Below are 19,185 nucleotides of genomic sequence, written 5' to 3' on the forward strand. Positions count from 1 at the left end.
TCCACCATTCGGCGGTTGTTAAGCTCTGCAGACGCTAGTTTTGGCTTCAACGACCTGGCGTTGGAGAACCTAGGCAAGGTGTTTGCCAAACTCAAACGTCATCTACGATTCGGAACTTTGATGTGGGACGAAATGTCTATCCGAAAAGACCTCAAATGGGATTCCAAAATGCTAAAATGGAATAGGGTGATCAATTTCGTATCCAATGTCAAGGAAGCAGCTGAGCAAGGACTAACTGATCACGTCTTGGTTCTTCTTTTTCGTCCGTTCCGGCACAAATGGATTCAACCCATAGGATGGTTTGCGAGTAAAGGAGCAGCTAACCAGCACGCGTTATCAGAAATTATCATAAAAGCAATCATTTTGCTGTACCGCTCTGGTGCCATCGTTAAGGCGACCGTTTGGGACGGACACTCCTCGAACAAAGCAGCTCTTCTTAAAATGGGGGTTAGTGGGAAGAAGTGCGGAAGTAATTTTTTTGAACATCCGCTCGACGAAAACATAAAAATCTACGCTTTCATCGATGATCCCCACCTAATTAAATGCACCAGAAATCAAATATTGAACTATACAGTCGTACAGGTAATACTTTGACTAACTTATACCAATTGAGTTTTGTAATTAATTGTTTTCCTTAAAGCGCGCAGGCTCAGCAGTTTACCACACGTTCTTTCAGCGACTGTATGATCATTCAAAGGAACATGGTTTGAGGTTGGCACCGAAGCTCACGTACGCCCATATCTGGCCAACGATTAGGCAGAGAATGACAGTCAGTCTTGCCACACAGCTTTTTTCGAAGCATACCGCTATGGCTTTTTAATTTCTCCGGGAAGATAAGAAAACTGAACTATTATTCAATGGTGATTTTACTTGCCCTTAGTATTTGTAAGCCAAGTTATAAATTCATTATTCCTATTTTAGATTCAGAAGCTACCGAGAAGATGACGAAGCTTCTTAATGATGTTTTTGATGTGCTGAATGGCCGTCAAATTTGCAATTCTATAACAGAGTCTAATTGGAATAACCATCGCGACAAGATGGGAAAACAGAAACCGGGGAAAAAGGCCATTATCGAGAAGATGTTGTCTGTCATTGAAATGACTGAAAACTGTAATGTTGACCCTCTGAATCGTCCTCAATTGCCGACGTTTGCTTCACAGACGACTCTTGAGGGCTGGCGCCTCACTATTGTGAGTACAATTGATCTCGCCGATGAGTTATTGTACCCTAAAGACTCAACGGAGAAGTACGACTTTGTCGTCACTGCCAGATGGAACCAGGATCCTTTGGAGGCAAATACTTATCATTTGAAGTAGTATATTTACATTACATTTAAATTATTAAATGTTTCTCTTATTTTAGCGCCTCTTCGGACAAATTCGTGCATTAGACACCCATCCAACTGCAACGAGTTTCCTTCACATCATTCGAATGATGTCTCTCTACACGCCCGCTAAGACTATGCTGAGAAATGCAAATGTTGAAAATGATGATGACTTCAAGGTGCTGACAGACTTCAAAGAATGCCTCCTTCACAAGTTTCGTAACAACAGGAAGCCGGCTGCTGACCTCAGGGCTCCTATGAAAGACGATTTGATGGAAGGTTTGTCCAGCCGTTACGTCAATGATTTGCCGCCCTCAAAAGAGGACAGTATCAGCATCTTTCTCATCTACGATGTCTGTGGGTACATGCTGAAAACCAGATCCTGTCTATATGATGACTGCGAAGAGTGTAAACAGTCAGTTATCACCACTGAAGATGACCTTCCTGAAGAATTTCAAGCTGACGAATTCACCAGATCTCGCACTCAAGGCGGACTTCTCTTCGTCACACCCCCCGTTTTTCAAATGCTATCACAAGTTGAAAAGGTTGTTTCTGAACATTTCAAGTCTCCTAACCACATCTATCTCATGGATTCCTTCCAAGATTGCATCGCCAAAGTGTCGCTTATCAATGTGTTACCCCTATTTGGTGATAATTATCGTGATAATAATATAGGAATGCTGATATTAGAATATGTAAAAGTCAGGTACTTTTTCGAGTCAAAGCGACTGAACAATCTCCTATTATCCAAAGAAAAAGCTAGTGTTAAAGCTAGTTTCAAACTCGGAACTACAGCGCATTTAAAGGATGTAAATAAAAAGTGATGTGAATCTCAATTTAATTTCTTTTTATACAATTAAATTTCATATTTTTTGGTTCTTTCATATAATTGTAATATAATACAAATCAACTCAGTCGAATAACAATCAAAATAGGCTATTATAGCTTTATAAGTACACAAGCAATGTGCAATCGGACTTTAAAAATTTTCAAACCTTTGAGAGCATTCAGGGGGAGGGGCTTATAGCTCATAGTTAACCCAACTGTCCACCAGACAGCGCTAATCAGTGGCGATCACTGGCTTCAGCCGAGATAGCCGATTCAAAGCAATAGTTGCCCCACCATACTAATACACCATGCCGATTTTCTTTAAATTTGGACAGTGGATTCATATCGTTATGAAACACTGAATTCCAAATTTTATTTAGTAGTATTTTACGGGATACAGCACAATGAAAATAAATTTTTTCATTTTGCCATAGAGGTTTTTCTACCTGTTTTTTTTTTTTTATGTTCTGTCCCTGTCGTGGAATTTTTTAAGAAATTAAAATAAAAGATTCTTAAGCAGTTTTTACGAGCTTTCGATAGGTTGTATTTTTTTTTATTTAATTATTTCTAAGTATAGTAAATTATATGTAAAGTGTGTAAAAGCTTCCGATTTCAAAAATCAGAAGCAAAAATCTGCTACCTCGTAGAGTAACCGTTTTTTAAAATTATAAATGAAACCTCGATTTACACCATATCTGAAAATCAGAGAGGTTAAATTTATATTTATCCCTCAACAATTTGTCAAAGTTGAGCAATTTTATGGAATTTGAGCTTCATTTTTTGCCTCACGGGCTTTTCAAAAGGGTTATCTTATCGGGCCCTAGGTGGCGCTGGGTCTGATTACTAACTCTAAAGGGGAAAGGAAATTCAAATCATTGCACTCTAAACGTTCATTGTATGTTTCAGTTTGTTAATAACAAACTAAAACACACACACAAACTGAAACACAACTGAAACAGGACTACTTAGTAACAAATTATTATTAAGTAGTGCTGCACGTGCATAACAATCGATTCACGTGCGTTGTTCGGTTGGTGAAAAACTAAACGAAATTTGTTTTCAGACAACTTATGTGAAAAAGAATGGAGCGATCAAGGCCATTGAAGCCTCAGAAGAAGTTGTGAGAACAATTAAATATAGAGTGAATATGAATGAAGTACCGACTATTTGTGATCTTCACTTTGCTGCTTATCATACATATTATCACATTCATATGGAACAAAGTTAAATCAAAATTGTGTAGTGACCCCTTGCAAATGCATCAAAGTGAAAAAACTAATGATAAATGTCCCAAAGGAACTAAAACGGTTTCACTTAACATAGGTGACTCGCTTAGAAATCAAAATGTGTCGTTGTCAATTTACCCTGGGCAAAAAGTGTGTGTTCTCTGCTATTCCAGATTGTCTTCTTTAATGAAAAATCCAAAGCCAATACCATCAAGTTCTACTACAAGTTTAGAAGATTTGGAAACGTTCTTGAACGACGATGATGAAGTTTTTGTTTCTCCATTCCATGGATTAAAAAGAGCCAATAACGCTGCTGAGATTTTAGGACTAACAGCCATCAAAATTGAAACAAAAGAGTCGAAGTCAAAAAGAGCCATTAAGATCGAAAAAAAAGTGATCAAATTCGAACGAAAGTTCAAGAAGTATTTCAAGAAACTTTTTTGAATGAAAGCATCATTCCGTCATCATCCAGCACTGTAAAGTATGTTGATGAAAGTGATTTTGTTGATTTATTGGAAAATCTTAAAGAACGATGTAGTTCATTAAAAGAGAAAAAAGATTATTGTTCCATTATCTCACTACTAACTTTAGCTCCAAAGACGTGGACAATTCCAACTACTGCCGATTTCTTCTCAGTTTCAGAATGTTTAGTAAGAAGGGCACGAATTTTGAAAAACGAAAAAGGAGTCATGGCGCTACCAAACAAGAATAAGGGAAGACCATTATCAGAAGATGAACTTCAAATTGTTTCTTCTTTTTACGAAAGTGACGAATACAGCAGAATGCAACCTTGTATGAAAGATACCGTTAGCGTTCGTCAACCAGGATCTTCCAAAAAAGTGAAAGTTCAATAAAGACTGGTACTTGTGAATATAGATGAACTTTATTCCCAATACAAGGAGTATTGCGTGAATACGTTAGTATGAAAGCATGCGGAAGAACGAAATTTTTTATGCTTCGACCGAAATATGTTGTGGAAGTGGGATCTGGAGGAAGTCACAATGTTTGTGTGTGTGAAAAACACCAAAATGTGAAACTAATGGTCGACGCACTTTGCCACGGAAAAATCGAAAAGTACATGTTTATGGATTACATAGTTTGTGATATTAAATCACAAGATTGCATGATGAACAAATGTACCCAATGTCCAGGAATAACTTTTTTGAAACCAAAATTAGTTGATGTATTAGACAATCGTGCAACTATTAAATAGAAAATGTGGATCTCAACAGACCGAACTATGCTTGAAGACGAAGAGTGTACTGCTAGTACTTTTGTTGACACATTGCTTGACAAGATTAACAAACTTACAAAGCATCACTTTATAACCAAAGAACAATCCAAATTTTGTCGAGAATTAAAACAAAAAATTACACCGAAATGTTTGATAATATGTTCTTAAAAAATTACACGACAGGGACAACACATTAAAAAAAACAGGTAGAAAAACCTCAACGGCAAAATGAAAAAAATCGATTTTCATTTTTCTCGTAAAATACTCTTTAAAAAAATTGGAATTCAGTGTTTCATAACGATATGAATCCACAGTCCAAATTTAAAGAAAATCGGGTACTTACCCGCGCCCAACATCTGACGGATCGGCGTGGATTGACCCTTTTGCAGTCTTCACCAGTTCACCCTGCAGTCGTCTTTAGTCAAGTCTCCTTTAGTTTTCTGCAGTCTTCGTCAGTAAGTCTCTTTTAATCGGACTCGTCTTGTTAACTGTTATCTCGGTCTTTGGCAAAAACGTTGTGCAACAATAAACTCGTCATGATCACACAACTATTCCCTATATTTCTAGAAAATTTTCTCTCTATGTTTATTTGAAATAAAACTGTCAGCGCCACGAATCAATGAACAATTTCTTTATAAAGAATGACAATAACAAAATTAATTTTCGATTTTTTCATCGTTCTCCTATGGGCAATTCAAATGTTGTTTCAAAGAATAAATTGGCAGTTTTTTCTGGTTTTCATCTACTATGGGTTGGGAAATGTTATCATATCTAATTCGTCGTCATCCATCCACTCAACACTTTCTTCGTTCAGCTTATTCGCAATTATCACCATACTTTCGCGCTGCCTTTTTGGCAGCAACTCGCAAGGGTTGAATATGTCTAAAAGGTTCAATTGGTTTCTTAGGGTGCTGACACTTTATGCGAGACTTTAACATTACTAGAGAGGCAAAGTACAAATGGCAAGTTGTGCATACTCTTTCCTTAAGGACGGACTGAATTGAAGGGCAGTATAAATCAAAAGGAAGGGAATATCGGAAAACGTTAGCCGACCTAGAGAGAATTTCTTTAACATTCAAACATTGGGAAACGAAAAGAGAGGAAATTTGTGAGACGATCCGTCAGAGGAACGATCTGGAAATTTGAGTCCTTCGCTGGTTTGCGAAATCGGAATCATGAATTTTTTGTTTCTTCTTTTTTTTAGGCCTAACACCGGAGTGTCAGCGTTTTATATTTCTCAGGCCTAGCACCGAAGTGCCAGCGTATATATTTTCTGTTTATTTCTCAACATGTCACCTTATAGGGTGACAGTATCAGGAAGAAGAGGTGGCCGTAAAGAACGGAAAAGATGGCGGTTATTGCCGCGACACAAACAACAATAACTATAGAAAAAGAGAAGTTTAGAATTTTATACTTTTGATGTCTTGAGTTTCTTCACGGCCAAGGATTCAAGAGGAGGCTTAGAATTTTATACTTTTGATGTCTTGAGTTTCTTCACGGCCAAGGATTCCAGAGGAGGCAAAGTTGAACGGCAAGGATGGAGCAGGAGTAGCAGCAATGACGGCAAACGAGTCGACCCAACCACCAACCACAGAAATCGGTGGAAAAATAGTGTGTATTTCCAAAAAGTTTAAGGTAGCTGATGCAAACAAACAAATCTACGTGCTTCTGATGGTGGTCGTTTTGCGCATGAATTAGCTTCACAAGAACGATTGAAATATGCCGCTTACCTTCCAACGATGAGCACCTTTTTGGCATGAGGTGCAAATAAAACATTCTGCGGCTCAGGTGAAAACCATCTTTCTTTAGTTGATCATGGAGGTCATTGAGAGTTAATATGCTACGGTATACCTCCGACTGAATCTCTTCATGAGCAAAAGAGCCGTGAATAGCCATATTGATTATAGTTTTAAGTAGCTCTGGCTCTGATTCTTCAAGTCTTGGCCTACCAGGTTTCGCTTTAACTGTCAAACTTTCACGTACATCCGGGTGTTTTTCTATAGCAGCTTAAATTTTTGCTTTCTTATTGGCTAAAATAATTACAAAACAGAAAAGTATTAAAGAAGATGTCAGCAATTATATATAGTTTCAATATAAATTAATAAACCTCGATGTTTTTTCGACCGTTCTTGTTCAGCTTTTTTTCTTTTGAGCGTCGCTTTTAATTCGGCAATTTGGGCTTTTTTATTCTTTGATTCCTCTTCTTGAGATTTACTTATCAACCCAGCTTTTTGGCGTTCAATCAATCCAACCAGATCAGAATTTAATATTTTTCTTTTTGATTCTAATTCATTTTGAACAGTAGCAACTCTTGTTGTAGTACTTTTGTTATTTTCATTTCCAGTACTAGTCCCAACTATCTTTAGCATTAATTCTTGTTCGCCGTCAGATTCAGGCTCGCAAAACTGTTTTGAATTGACCGAAAACTCTAACTGGGAATTATCTTTTTCTTTGCATGCTTGTTTCCCCCAAAAGGACATGAGTTGTCCTTTCTTTTTCAAGGCTATCCCATTAAGCTCTTTTAACCAGTTATCAGTTTGTTCTTGGAAATCTGTGTCGTTCTTCATAACGTTCCACCTCTTCGAAACTTCAGATTGACAAATTTGTTTAGTTTCCGAAGGATATGCTTTTGTGTATGCTTCAAAAAGAGACCTAAAGCAATTATTTTTATCCATTTATTGAACAGTATGAGTCTTAATCATGACTTTTTTGAATTTTGACCCCCCCCCCCTTAGAGCGTGACGTAATTTATGGACGTCCCCACTGTAGAAATTGACGAATCAAAGTTTGACAAAAGTATTTAATATAAAATTTTTTTGTTCATTTTAGTAATTTTTATCGAATATTTATATAGGAAAATATAATGGACGCGCCTATTGCTAACTGGAATCCAGTGGGCGCTAGTGTCGAAAAGTGCTATTGCCCACCGGAATCCAGTGGGCACTAGTGTCAAGATGTGCTTATGCCCACCAGAAAATGGGAAGCTCTCTCCGGTGGGCGCTAGGGTCAAAATGTTCTATTACCCATCAGAGTAAAATTTTTTACAATTGCCTTCCGGCTTCTTAGATGAGCGAGTGAGTGACACTATATAAATTGAAAAAATTATGCTCAAAAACTTTCACCTGTGAACCAATAGGTTTACATAAGTTAATAAAACGATAATACACTTTATTGTAAAAATAAACCAGCTTGTGATTTTGGTTTTTATTTGTTAACTAGATTCACAATCTTTGAAGGCAACAGCTAGAAAGCTAAAAAAAAATCTAAATGGTACCACTATTTAAATAAAATGAAAATTTCAATCGGATTACCCATGTATTTCACACAATTAGTTGGATACAAATTCGTTAAATAAAATCTCGCTTGTGACGAACGAAGGAAGACTAAAAACAAACTGAACATGATTCACAAACAAGAAACAAAATTTTTTAGAACGCCTTGAACGGCGACATCGAGCTCGGCAATTTCTCCGGCTTCATCTCCACGGTTACAGGTTAAATAGCTGTTTAGGATACCATAACAGAAACGGATTGCTACTGCCACTTGTCCAATCGGGAAACCGTGTTGCCGGTTACTTTGTCGCTAACTAGAATCATCTCTCTTCACAACTTGATCAACGAGAATGAAAGCGCCTTATACAAAGTCCCAATGCAACTGATGGAAGGGCTTGCCACCAGAAACGACCATCGTTTTAAAAAAAGGAAGGCGGCGTCAATCAAGGGAACTGTGAAAGTCGGAAGTCGGAAGAAAGGTTGTTTCATCGTTGCGTGCTTGCAATGTTGTTACAAGATCACAAGATGGTATGACTGCATAGCCAATTTAAGTGAGAATAAACGATGGGGAGGAGCCACATATTTTCCAGTGTAATTTTTTTGGGAAAAAATCCTGCTGTTTTTTTTTTAATCGAGTTTATTTCCTGTCGAACAATGTCGATCCTGTGAAGTGAAAAAGTAACATCGGTTAAAGCATTCAACAACGACCAGCGTAACAAAGTGAAGTTAGATGATGAGATTGAATTTAAAAGTTTGCAATTCATTTGTCCCCATTTCGGAACTCACAAATCGCGTGCAAAGAAAGGTTTAAGGCTTAATCAGCACGTTATGGCCAATGACTGCCAAGTGAAAATTCAATTTCTTTACGATAATGCACTGAAAAAATTTAAGATCACTAAGTTGGAACTTGAACACAAAAACCATCCAGTTTCTGTGGGACACCTGAAAACTTATGCAAGAAAAAAGTAAGTTAATTATTGTACCATCTCTAAAACACCGATAACCTAAAGTGTTCATTTTGTCACTTGGCGCCAGACGCACTGGACTTCGCTAAAAACATGCTGGCGCTCAACCAACGAAAGTGAGAAATTAGCCCCTGCATAAGTTCGGATCACATCTCATCAGTAGGGCCTCATCAACCTAAAGCAGACATTAACTGGTAAGCTTCATATAAAAACATAATTGCCTATTACTCGAAGGAATAATTCAGCAACTTACTTTTCTAAAGGGAAGTAAGATAATGAGTGGAGAGAGGTCGTCGACTTCCTTTCTACCCAGCAAAATGACGAAAACAACGTCATCAAAGTATTGCATGATTCGGGCGAAATGGCTGCTATATTCGTTCAACTCGACAAACAGTGAAGGCTCTATAAAAAATATGGAATAGTGGTTCAGTTAGATGGTACATACATTACCACTCAATCTTGATTTGCATTATACCACATTCTTATCGAAGATAATAACGGCGACAGCAAACCTGTTGCTTTCTTCTTTATTAAGTAAGATACTACAGAATCCATTTCAGCATGCCTGAAAGTGTTTTCAGATGTAAGAATCATTATATTTTAAGAAACAATCTAAAATTGTGTACCAATAGTAATTCTTATCTTACCACAGAACAATGAAATCTCCGTAAAAAAAAATTACAATCACGGATAATTATTGAGATTCTACCCACATCTTGTGCCAGTTCCACGCTTTTAAAGCCGTTGACGCATTTCTAACAAAAACGAAGAATGGATCGGGTGACAAGGAAAAGTACCAACATTTCCGAGTGGCAATGCCGAAAGTCAGGATGAATTTGATTCATCTAAGGCGTACCTGACCGGAAGAAGTAAAAAACTATTTCTCTTAAATTTACTAATTTTTCAATCCTTACTCTGTCGATCAAGATTTGGGAAACATTGAGGTATATTTTGCTGCCAACTGGTTTAATATTGAAGAAAAATGGACCAATTTGGGACGACGAAACTTGCCAACTGCTGGAAGTAACACGACAAATCGCCTTGAACGGTACAAATTAGTTTTACTCAATAAGTTCTATTCTCTAATATCACTCACTTATTCGCAGGTTTCACCACACCATAAAAGATGTGCTTCAAAAGACAAAACGATTGCCAGAAGTTCTCCGCACTCTTGTAAATATCGTTTTTCTTCGGTTAAGTGACAAGCAGCTCATATTCAACATTAGAGAGCTCAGATTTTCCACAATATCGAAGCCTGAGCTGATCAAAAAGTACGCTGAATCCATCTCACCCTTAGCCTAGACAAAGTTAGAGAACGAACTGAAAATTATGAGAAAAATTTATGATTTTGTACTAGATGAGTTAATTTTACTACAATTAAGTTACTTGACAACAATTGAAACTGATAATACTGTTATAGGGTTCTACGACGTACAATATAGCTTCACACCATACTACTTACCACTTAAAAACCCAACTTGTCCTGCTGCACGTGTCATTTTTTTGCTGCATTCGTACTTCAATGTTGCCACATCATTTCTTTCTACTCTAAGGACAACATCGAAATCCCAGTCGGATCTTTTTCGCAGCATTTGAGAAATGAATGTCTGGAGGTATTGGACAAATTAATCATCTACTTATTTACTCATTTCTAATAACGTGCTTTACCTATGCTTTAAGGACGAGGCAGTAATTCAGGCCAACGTTTCTTCTCCTACGGCAAAACAAGGGAAGAAAAAGCTCAGGATGCCCCGAACGGAGAAGGATCAGTACAACTTAGCCACCAATCTGTTCCGAAAATTAGCTGAAACACTCAGTGCGTTGACCATAAACGATTTCCAGGAGAAAATGAGGCTTTTCCACGAGATCCATGCCTTGATCAAGGCCGATAAGCCAATCCAATTGATGCAATTCACTCCACAGGAAGAGAAAAATGAAGAGGTAACCGATGATCACGATTAATCTTCTACTGATTCCGCTAATGAAATACCTGCAGCAAATAAAAAGGTAGGATTAGTTTCATCCGAGAAATAATTATCAATGATTTAAGTTTTTTACTTACATTTTAGGTCTCGTCATGGGCATCACTTCATCTACGGGTTGCTTCAAGAAAGAGGGGACCGCCAAAGGAAAACCAGGGCTATTTTAACACCTACCACAAGCACGAGAAAAGGCAAAACACGGAGAGGAACGATCGTGATGACAGTTTGGAAAAAGAGGCAGCCATTCTGAATGAGGAAGTCAGGTAATCGCTAAAGAGGAAGAAATTCGTGAAATGGAGACTCAGATTACCGCTGCATTCTCGGTCGCTGATTCGCCTGTCGACAACTTATGTCAAATGGAAGTTCCCATCGACACAGCTTCATTCGCTGACAATACAACTGTCGAGGTATAAAAATAATATTAGTCAAGTCTTTCATTCAATTTGATTATTCTAAATTTTGTTTTACCTGAAAATAGATTCTGTCACCGACTGTTACTACAGGACGGACAAAACCAGACCGAAGTGCACAGCCGTATCTTTTCTTGGATAAGTGTCAAGTAATTACGAAGACTAACAATTTGATGTCGGGCGACATCAACAAGGCCCAATCTATGATAAAACATCATCACCCAGACATCGGTGGATTGTTCTGCTGCACTATTGGAGGGAGCCTCGAATTTCCACAAGCACAAGGCGATAAATGGATGCAGATTGTTCACGACGGAAACGATCACTGGGTGTTGATCGCGAAAGGATTCAGCCAACCGGAACACGTACTGGTTTACGATAGTTTGCCCGGCAGTCCACATAGGTACAGCAACCACATACTGATCTACATCTCCAGTCTCTTGGAATCTGCAAATAAGGAAATGACATACATCGTAAAAACATGTCAGCGGCAAAGCAATGGCTACGATTGCGGTGTATTCGCTATTGCTTTTGCAGCCAGCTTAGCAAATGGCGAAGACCTTACAACGAGACTTTACGACCCGAAAAATCTACGTTCTCACCTTATTGAATGTTTTTCTTCCGAAAAACTGTCTCAATTTCCTTCAACTCCCAGTCGCTCAACGAGGTGACAAGAAAATTAAACTATAGCAGTGGAAGAGCTGTTCTGCAACTGCCGGAGAACCGGGTATAAATTAAATTCCTTTGAATGGGAATTTATTGGATGTGACAGCAAAGATTGTGGTGGTTGGTATCACAGAATGTGTTTGAAATCTTGTCCTGAAAATTTAAAAGATGAATGGTTTTGTGAAAACTGTTAATGTAAATAACTTGTAATAATTGTGAAAAAACAGACAAACCAAAATACATGATTTCAGTAAACCTGCTAAATTTTTAATACATAATGCACTCACAATAAGACTGCCAGTTACTTATGAAGAGGCACACTTCTAGAATTGATCGAGCAATTTATAGCTTGGAGTCAATCAGTGAAACCCAAGTTGAAATTACTGGTAAATATGAACAATGACGCAATGATAGTACCTTAACTAGGAAGTTGTCCCTTTAGATGGCTATGAAAGCTACCCAGATTTTCAACCAGGAGGTGCCGGTGTGGCGGAAGCGAAGAGGGAATAATGTAAGATAATGCAGTGTAAGATGTTAACTGTGAAACCAGATTCAGTCACAGCAAGCCGACCACACCACTATACACAACTTAATATAAGATTATGGTAAATAAGTCGGAAGTAATAAAAAAATGGATTTTACCTGGATCAATAATAATATCTGATTGTTGGAAAGCCTATGATAAGATTAAGTATGTATTTAGTAATTTTTTGTAATCAGTTAAATAATGTTTTGTAATTATATATATTAGGGAACATAATGACTATGTGTGTAATTTCACATTTAAATGTGAACGAAAGTTTGAATTTTAAAGATCTTGAAACTGGAGCCCATACAAACCAAATAGAGGGTAAATTAGTTTTACATAATGTTTATACCTAATTACTAAATTTTTTTTCAGGATTGGGAAATTTAGCTAAGAAAAGTGTCCCCAACACAAATCGGTACAAAAAAAAATGTGTGCAGGTTATTCAGCTACTTTTATGTTGCATACTAAATGGAAGGGGAAGGATTGTTTTAAGTTGTTTATGAAGTATGCTGCTAAATTTTATTCTGAGAATTCCATTACAGAAGAAACAGAAGCGAAACGTTTGTAGAGTTCTTGTAATAAAAATTTACTTTATTTTACTTTACTTATATTATATGAAATAATCAAAATTCATCATGTGGGAAAAAATTGGATTTGGAATTGGAGTTTCGTCGATTATGGATGAATAATTTAATAGATTTGGGTATTCAATTGGGAAAGTGAAGTCAAATTTAAAAAAACCATTGGAAACATACTTTACATTATTTATATATAGTTTTACTTAATAATTTTCAGTTGGGGAAAACTTAGCTACTCTCTGCACTGCTAGAAAGTCGTGTTTCGTTTATAACTAGCGTTATAGTATATAATTATACAATTTTTTACTCTTTTTAAGGGTAGAAAAATTCATTGGCTTAGGAGTATTTTTTGTTGAATTACAAAGTTCTGTGTTCATTTTTTTGTGTTGTCTATTAATTCCTAAATTTTGTTTTATTTAATTATATTAATAATTTAATTATATTTTTAAAAATGGTAAGTTAAAATTTTTTATTTCTGTGAGTGTTATGATTGTTTCAAAACATGTCTTTAAATTATATGTTGTTGGCACATCCAATTCTGTTACATTTTTGTGTAATGCTAAATTAAGTTTCTGCTTGAAAATAATGATTTGTTGTAATAATGATGACTTGTAATACTAATAAATTAGTTTTTTTCAATTAATTACTATTACCTTTTATAATTGAATTGTTTCTTGTTGGACATAATCAAGCATTGCTTTTGCTTCTAATAATTCTAATTTTAATCTAGTGTTTTCTGTTTACTACATTGCTTAAATGGATAATTAATTTTTTAGACCAGTGAACTGACTTGGACATGGTTCTGGAGTTGTTTTACAATGATATGATACTTCAAAAACGTACCCTGAAACCAAATATAACCAACCAACGACCCAAAATGAACTAAACGATTCTTGGAAAAGGTACGGTTTGGATCTGTTTACCCATGGGTAAAAAAGTGGAAGATCTGCGATCTGTCTTATCTGCATCGAAAATTATAATATCCCGATGGCATAAAATGTTACCCGATTGACGCGGGGCCGTGCTCATGGACCGAGCTAGTTATTTTTTTACTGTTTATTTCATTTTTTATTGTTATAAATTTTATTAAGTAACGTTTATTTCATATTCAAGAGATTTATTTATTTATTTTGTCAATTTTGTTCCCTTGTTTTTTAATAACTGTCTTAAGTTTTTCATGGCGGCCTGGTGGATTAGTTTAGGAGTTGAACCTTTAAGGTCCAATGATTCATACCATGATTGAACCAATGATTCATAGGCCAACCCATCGTCTTTGGATCCAGGAGGTGAGTGGTCCGGGGAAGATAGAGATCCTAAGGCCCGACTTGGACTGGCCGAATATCTGGAGTGAAATTGCAGCCTTACCTGCCAACATCAAGGAAACAATGTTTTCCTTCAACCAGCGACTTTTACCAACAAGAACTAGATGTCATCAGTTTGACCCCCTCGCCGAAGAGAATTGCCAACTTTGTCATCAGTTTCCAGAAACCAATGAGCATCTAGTCATCTACTGTCGACTTCGAAACCAAGTTTGGAGCTGGTTGGAGAGAATAGTAGGTCGTCATGGCTGCCAAACTCCTCCAGAAAACTTCATCCGCGGCGACATCGGGCCAACAAAAAATCAACGGACCATCTTCACTCTCGTGGCTGCCTACATATACGCTACGTGGAAGGAAAGGAGTCGTAACCGGGTTCCTACAGAAGTGGAATTGGAGAACTTATGGGCCTCCATTTTGCCCGAAATCTAGAAAAATAAGCTTGCTTTAGAGCCATGGGGCAGAAAATAGAAATAACTGATGCAAAACTGGCCCAGATAAAGATTCCAAGTGAAATCAATAGAGTCGTTAATTCATTTCAAGACTTTACTGATTTAAAATAGGAAAAGGACAAGGAATTCTTAACTTTCAAGTGAACTAAGCACTGAAATTTTTTCAACGGTCATATCCAAGAGCTTAAGCATGTAAGCCAACGCGCTAAGTCTGATCATTTTCATCCCATCCTGCTTACTGGTTTGGAGGCTCATTGTCCTTAAATATTTGAGAGTAGGATGAATAGGCCCAACTGTAAGGATAAATAACACTGGGAAAAGGAGGAATAGGAACAATTTAAAGGTAAAAAAAAAATCTGACCTATTTTTTACTTCTACAGGAAAAATAAGAATGAAAATTTCCAGTCCAATTTCTCCAGTCCTGATTCATTTTGGTCATTTTTCACCGGCTACCGAATGAAAGCTAGATTTCTATTCTTAGAATCTTTGCTGGTATTTACAACTGCGAAGAAAATTTGCAGGGTTTCCACTTATTTCTCATAGGCCACATCGAAAGGGATGCCAGATTTCTCAAAAACACACCACTCAAGAATTTGGAATACAAAAAACGAAAACCAGAAAAAAAGCTGTAAGACAAAAAAACATTTTCTTGAAAGAGTATCAAAATAACAATATAGTTCTTTTCCGTTAATGAATCTTGATTTTTAATTTTTGTCGTTGCACAAAGATGAAACTTGTAATTATCACAATCCGAGTTTGATTCTTAAGTTCTTATTGACTAAAATAATTAAATATGGAATAGAATCAACGAACATACCACAGCACATTATATTAATGAGATTGCACAGCCAAATTTGTTTTGAGTTGTTGGGTCTTGATGATTAGATTTTCCGGAAAAATTATTTCCGATGCATTTTTTTCTTGGTTTAGCAACCAAAAAGGAGTTTTGATTATTCCATTGGACGTTTCTGCCTTCTGTTTTGTTTGGTTGGTTTTCTTGACAAGTTTTACATTACTGAAAACTCGTTCGGCTGGTGCATTACTAAAAGGCAAGCATAGCAGAAAAGAGATGCAAGGGAGGAGATTGGGAAATCTAGGCTCACCCGAAGAATTTATGGACGGAAAAATTTGCTTCCAGTAGTTATTAGGGCTCATTTTGTAGATTTCGGTGGTTCTCCTTGCTGGAGCATCGGCTAGCAGCAAGGGGAAAGCTACTTTAGAAATGTGATTCCTGCCAGACAAATCTTTCCATTCAAAGCTCTTCTTAGAAAATCTTCGAGCCTGAACTATGAAAGTTTCAAGAAATGTATGTAGGTTTGGCTTTCATTACCAAACCACAGGCAGCATATGACCACCCAGGCGACACCTGATGTCCTGTGGATATCCGAGGTATATCCTTTTTATCCGTACCATATCTATATCTTTTTTTATATTGCACGGATATCCATGGAACTACTAGATCCCTATATCCCACTGATGCTTACTTCTGATAGCTAATGAATAAACGCAGAATATATACGCAAAGAATAAAAATTATTTTTTTTCCCGCAAAGTATACAGCAGCAAAATAATACAAATGCTACCGTTAACCATTATAGAATCCTCTAAACCTCTACTATCGAGTCGATGTAATAAATAACTGGATGAATTGCATGAACAGCTGTATTGTACAGTGTAACATAAGCTTCTTAAATCAGGTAATAATATCAAAACCAAATGTTCAAAAATACATTTCAAATTGAACCATTGATATCCGCAAACAGTGGAGAAACAACAAAAGAATCATCCCCTGGGAAAAACGATGGAACAATAAAAGCTTTACATTTAATGTGAGACAATGACCACAGCTTTTAATTGCCAGGTTTTTTAACAGCATAAATCCCTACTTGGCTAGATCTGAGAAGAGCTGTGTACAAATCATCCCTGATTTCGAATTGCCTACCAATGAAGTACAGTTGACCATGATGTTTGACAAAATTTTCTATAATCACAATGACGAGGTCATTAAGATACACGCAATTGTTGGGCTTTTTCGAACTCAGTTTCCATGTCTTAAAATTTGCCTTTTTATATTGCTTTCCCGTACCGTTACGTAAGAGTGGCCCAGTTAAATGCCCATCTAAAAGTATTACGTTTCCTATTTGTGCATTATTCGGTTCAAGGACTTGACTGATTTCGATCTCACTGAGCCTTTTTACGATCTGTGGCAAGAGATTAGCACTTTTGCGTACAAGGTTTTTAATAATTTGCAAGTAATTCTCAAACGGATACGCACTAAATGAGTCTAGATTCCCAAAACGCCTTACATCATCCGTTAAATGAATTAGATTGTGAACATTTGCAGATACAAATTGCATACCATACAATTCAATGGCATCTTCTATAAAATGTTTTAAAAAGCCTGAACAATAAGGGACTATTTCGGGTCTAGCGCTTTCTTGTTGATTTGAAAGCAATGTCATAGCCACGTGAAAATCCAAAAAATTATTATACAAGTTATCTGATAAAATATCTCGCATAAGAACTGGCCCCAGTCTTAGTTTCATCATTCTAAAACAAGTGCTTTTCCACCTATCTAGGAGATCAAGCGGCCCAAGTTTCCTAGGAAAATCATCAGGAATATAGAATCTAACGTGATCAATCCTCTTCGCTAAAAGATTTTGCTTCTCACAGGACAATTTTACATTCCGGTTTTTTCCACGAATCCAACTTACGAAAAGTTTTCTAGTAACCCCCAGATCAGTTAAATGCATGGGGTCCAATGGTATGCCAGAAATTAAATCTATGTCCAGTTCTTCTAGTATTGTAACCCCTTTGTGGTGTTCCGGTTGTAATTTGTTCCTAAAAGAATGATCAGTCCTTGGTAACGCATTTAGTTGCGGAAATGTTACTCGGCTAGAGTTAGGATTATTTACATTTGGGTTGTACAAAGTTCCTTTTGTTTCGCATTTCGTGCAACTATAAAGTCCGGTGTGTCCTTTGACACGAGTAATAAAAGATTTTGCAGGCAAATCGTATATAAAAGCAACAACCGAAACAAAAATGGTGGTCCCTCGAAATCTTACACCCTCCAATTCTAATTGTAATGCCTCTTCGACGAAATCTCACAAATAGTCATTGACCATGGTTGGCTTTGTTTTTCCGTGATAAATACCTACAACAAATGGTTTTGAACCCTGAAACCCACGAATTTATTTATTTCACGAACTATTTGCTAATATCGGCCAAAATTGGCTATTACTACTTTTTGCCAGAGGAATCCCGTCAATATTAATGCTAAGTTTTATTGCACTTGGAAGGTTCGAAATACAGATAGTATAGCGATTTTAATATACCATTTGATAAACCAAAATGGAAATAATATCCGGGTTGGACATCTTTTGTAGACCCTTGGCGAGCAATTTTCAAAAGAGTACGATAATCTTTAGTCAAATGTGACAATCCGTTACACTTTCTTAGAATGCACAACAATCTACTAATATGTGTGCGTGGGATTCCGCATTCAATAGTCCATTTTGCCAGTTCACTTTTAATTTCATACCTCTGGCTGTCATCTGCAACATTGACATCTTCATCCAGGCAATCCTGATAGGATTCTTCGTCGGAGTCACTAACAGGGACTCCATCATCGTCGCTGCCATTTGGACTTAGAATATCATACGAGTCGGCACTGTCACACATTGACTCCGTTTCACTTCCCTCCGGACATGTTGCAGTTGTTGAAGCAGCATTACACTTATCAGTAGAAATTCTGTCCATGTTCTGATCATCGTCACCATCATGACCTCTATATTTGGTGGAAAGTATTAATTGAATTTTTCTTTGTACCAATACGTTTGAGGTTCGCTACCTGAGAAACACCATTTTGTGTTTGGCGTGAAACCAACAAATTCCTCGTTGTTTCTCCCAAAGGAAATTGTGGTAGATGCTGTCTCATTTTGTTCCTTGTTCTCGAAACATTCGTTGTTGTTGTCTTTTACCAGGAAAAATTTTCTTTTCCCTTGTTCGTGGCATTTTTTTATTGACATCCATGGAACAATTCAGTAACCTATACAAAAATGGAGATAATATGAAACGTGGAATAACAAACAGAGAACTTCAATCGAGAATTTCAATCTTTTACCTGTACTCATAGATAGTCCAATGTTTAAATCATAAGCAACATATGACGACGTTTTTAGGGAAGACAATCTATACATCAGCCATCAACGCTACCCATCCATGGAAATAAACCAAATTCCTGGTTAAATTGTGAACACCGAAAACAGTCAATCCAATAAACACGATGTAGCTGAAACTGAAATGTCTCTAAAAATAACTGCTAATTTGTCGCGTGTTTCAAAATGAGCATGCTAGAGGTGACGTGACTGACTAGACTGTCGTATAAGAGAAGAGCAGACGGC

General features: G+C 36.9%; 1 protein-coding gene and 2 pseudogenes across 2 annotated transcripts; 2 read left to right on the forward strand and 1 right to left on the reverse strand.

Annotated features, from left to right (window-relative positions):
- The first annotated feature begins 441 nt into the window (after nt 1–441).
- On the forward strand, nt 442–7,559 carry LOC123475715 (annotated as a pseudogene).
- Nucleotides 7,560–9,679: 2,120 nt separating this feature from the next.
- On the forward strand, nt 9,680–11,912 carry LOC116930580 (annotated as a pseudogene).
- Nucleotides 11,913–16,430: 4,518 nt separating this feature from the next.
- Nucleotides 16,431–19,174, reverse strand: LOC116930280. Of its 2 annotated transcripts, none has more exons than XM_045178943.1 (3): nt 18,906–19,174; nt 18,633–18,830; nt 16,431–18,567 (listed from the first exon to the last, which is right to left on the reverse strand). In XM_045178943.1, exon 3 carries the CDS (start codon nt 17,533–17,535, stop codon nt 16,633–16,635), a length of 903 nt encoding a protein of 300 aa, XP_045034878.1. In that variant the 5' UTR covers nt 17,536–18,567; nt 18,633–18,830; nt 18,906–19,174; the 3' UTR covers nt 16,431–16,632. The 2 variants fall into 2 exon arrangements, with proteins under 2 accessions (XP_045034878.1, XP_045034879.1); XM_045178944.1 differs by having other exon boundaries at nt 18,053–18,569; nt 18,906–19,173.
- Between the last annotated feature and the right edge of the window lie 11 nt (nt 19,175–19,185).

This window comes from Daphnia magna, linkage group LG9 (genome assembly GCF_020631705.1).
Source record: "Daphnia magna isolate NIES linkage group LG9, ASM2063170v1.1, whole genome shotgun sequence".
In the NCBI taxonomy this organism is placed as follows: Eukaryota; Metazoa; Arthropoda; class Branchiopoda; order Diplostraca; family Daphniidae; genus Daphnia; species Daphnia magna.

Coding starts and splice junctions, on each gene's coding strand:
- LOC116930280 (XM_045178943.1), bottom strand. CDS start 17,535: ATGCATTTAACTGATCTGGGGGTTACTAGAAAACTTTTCGTAAGTTGG.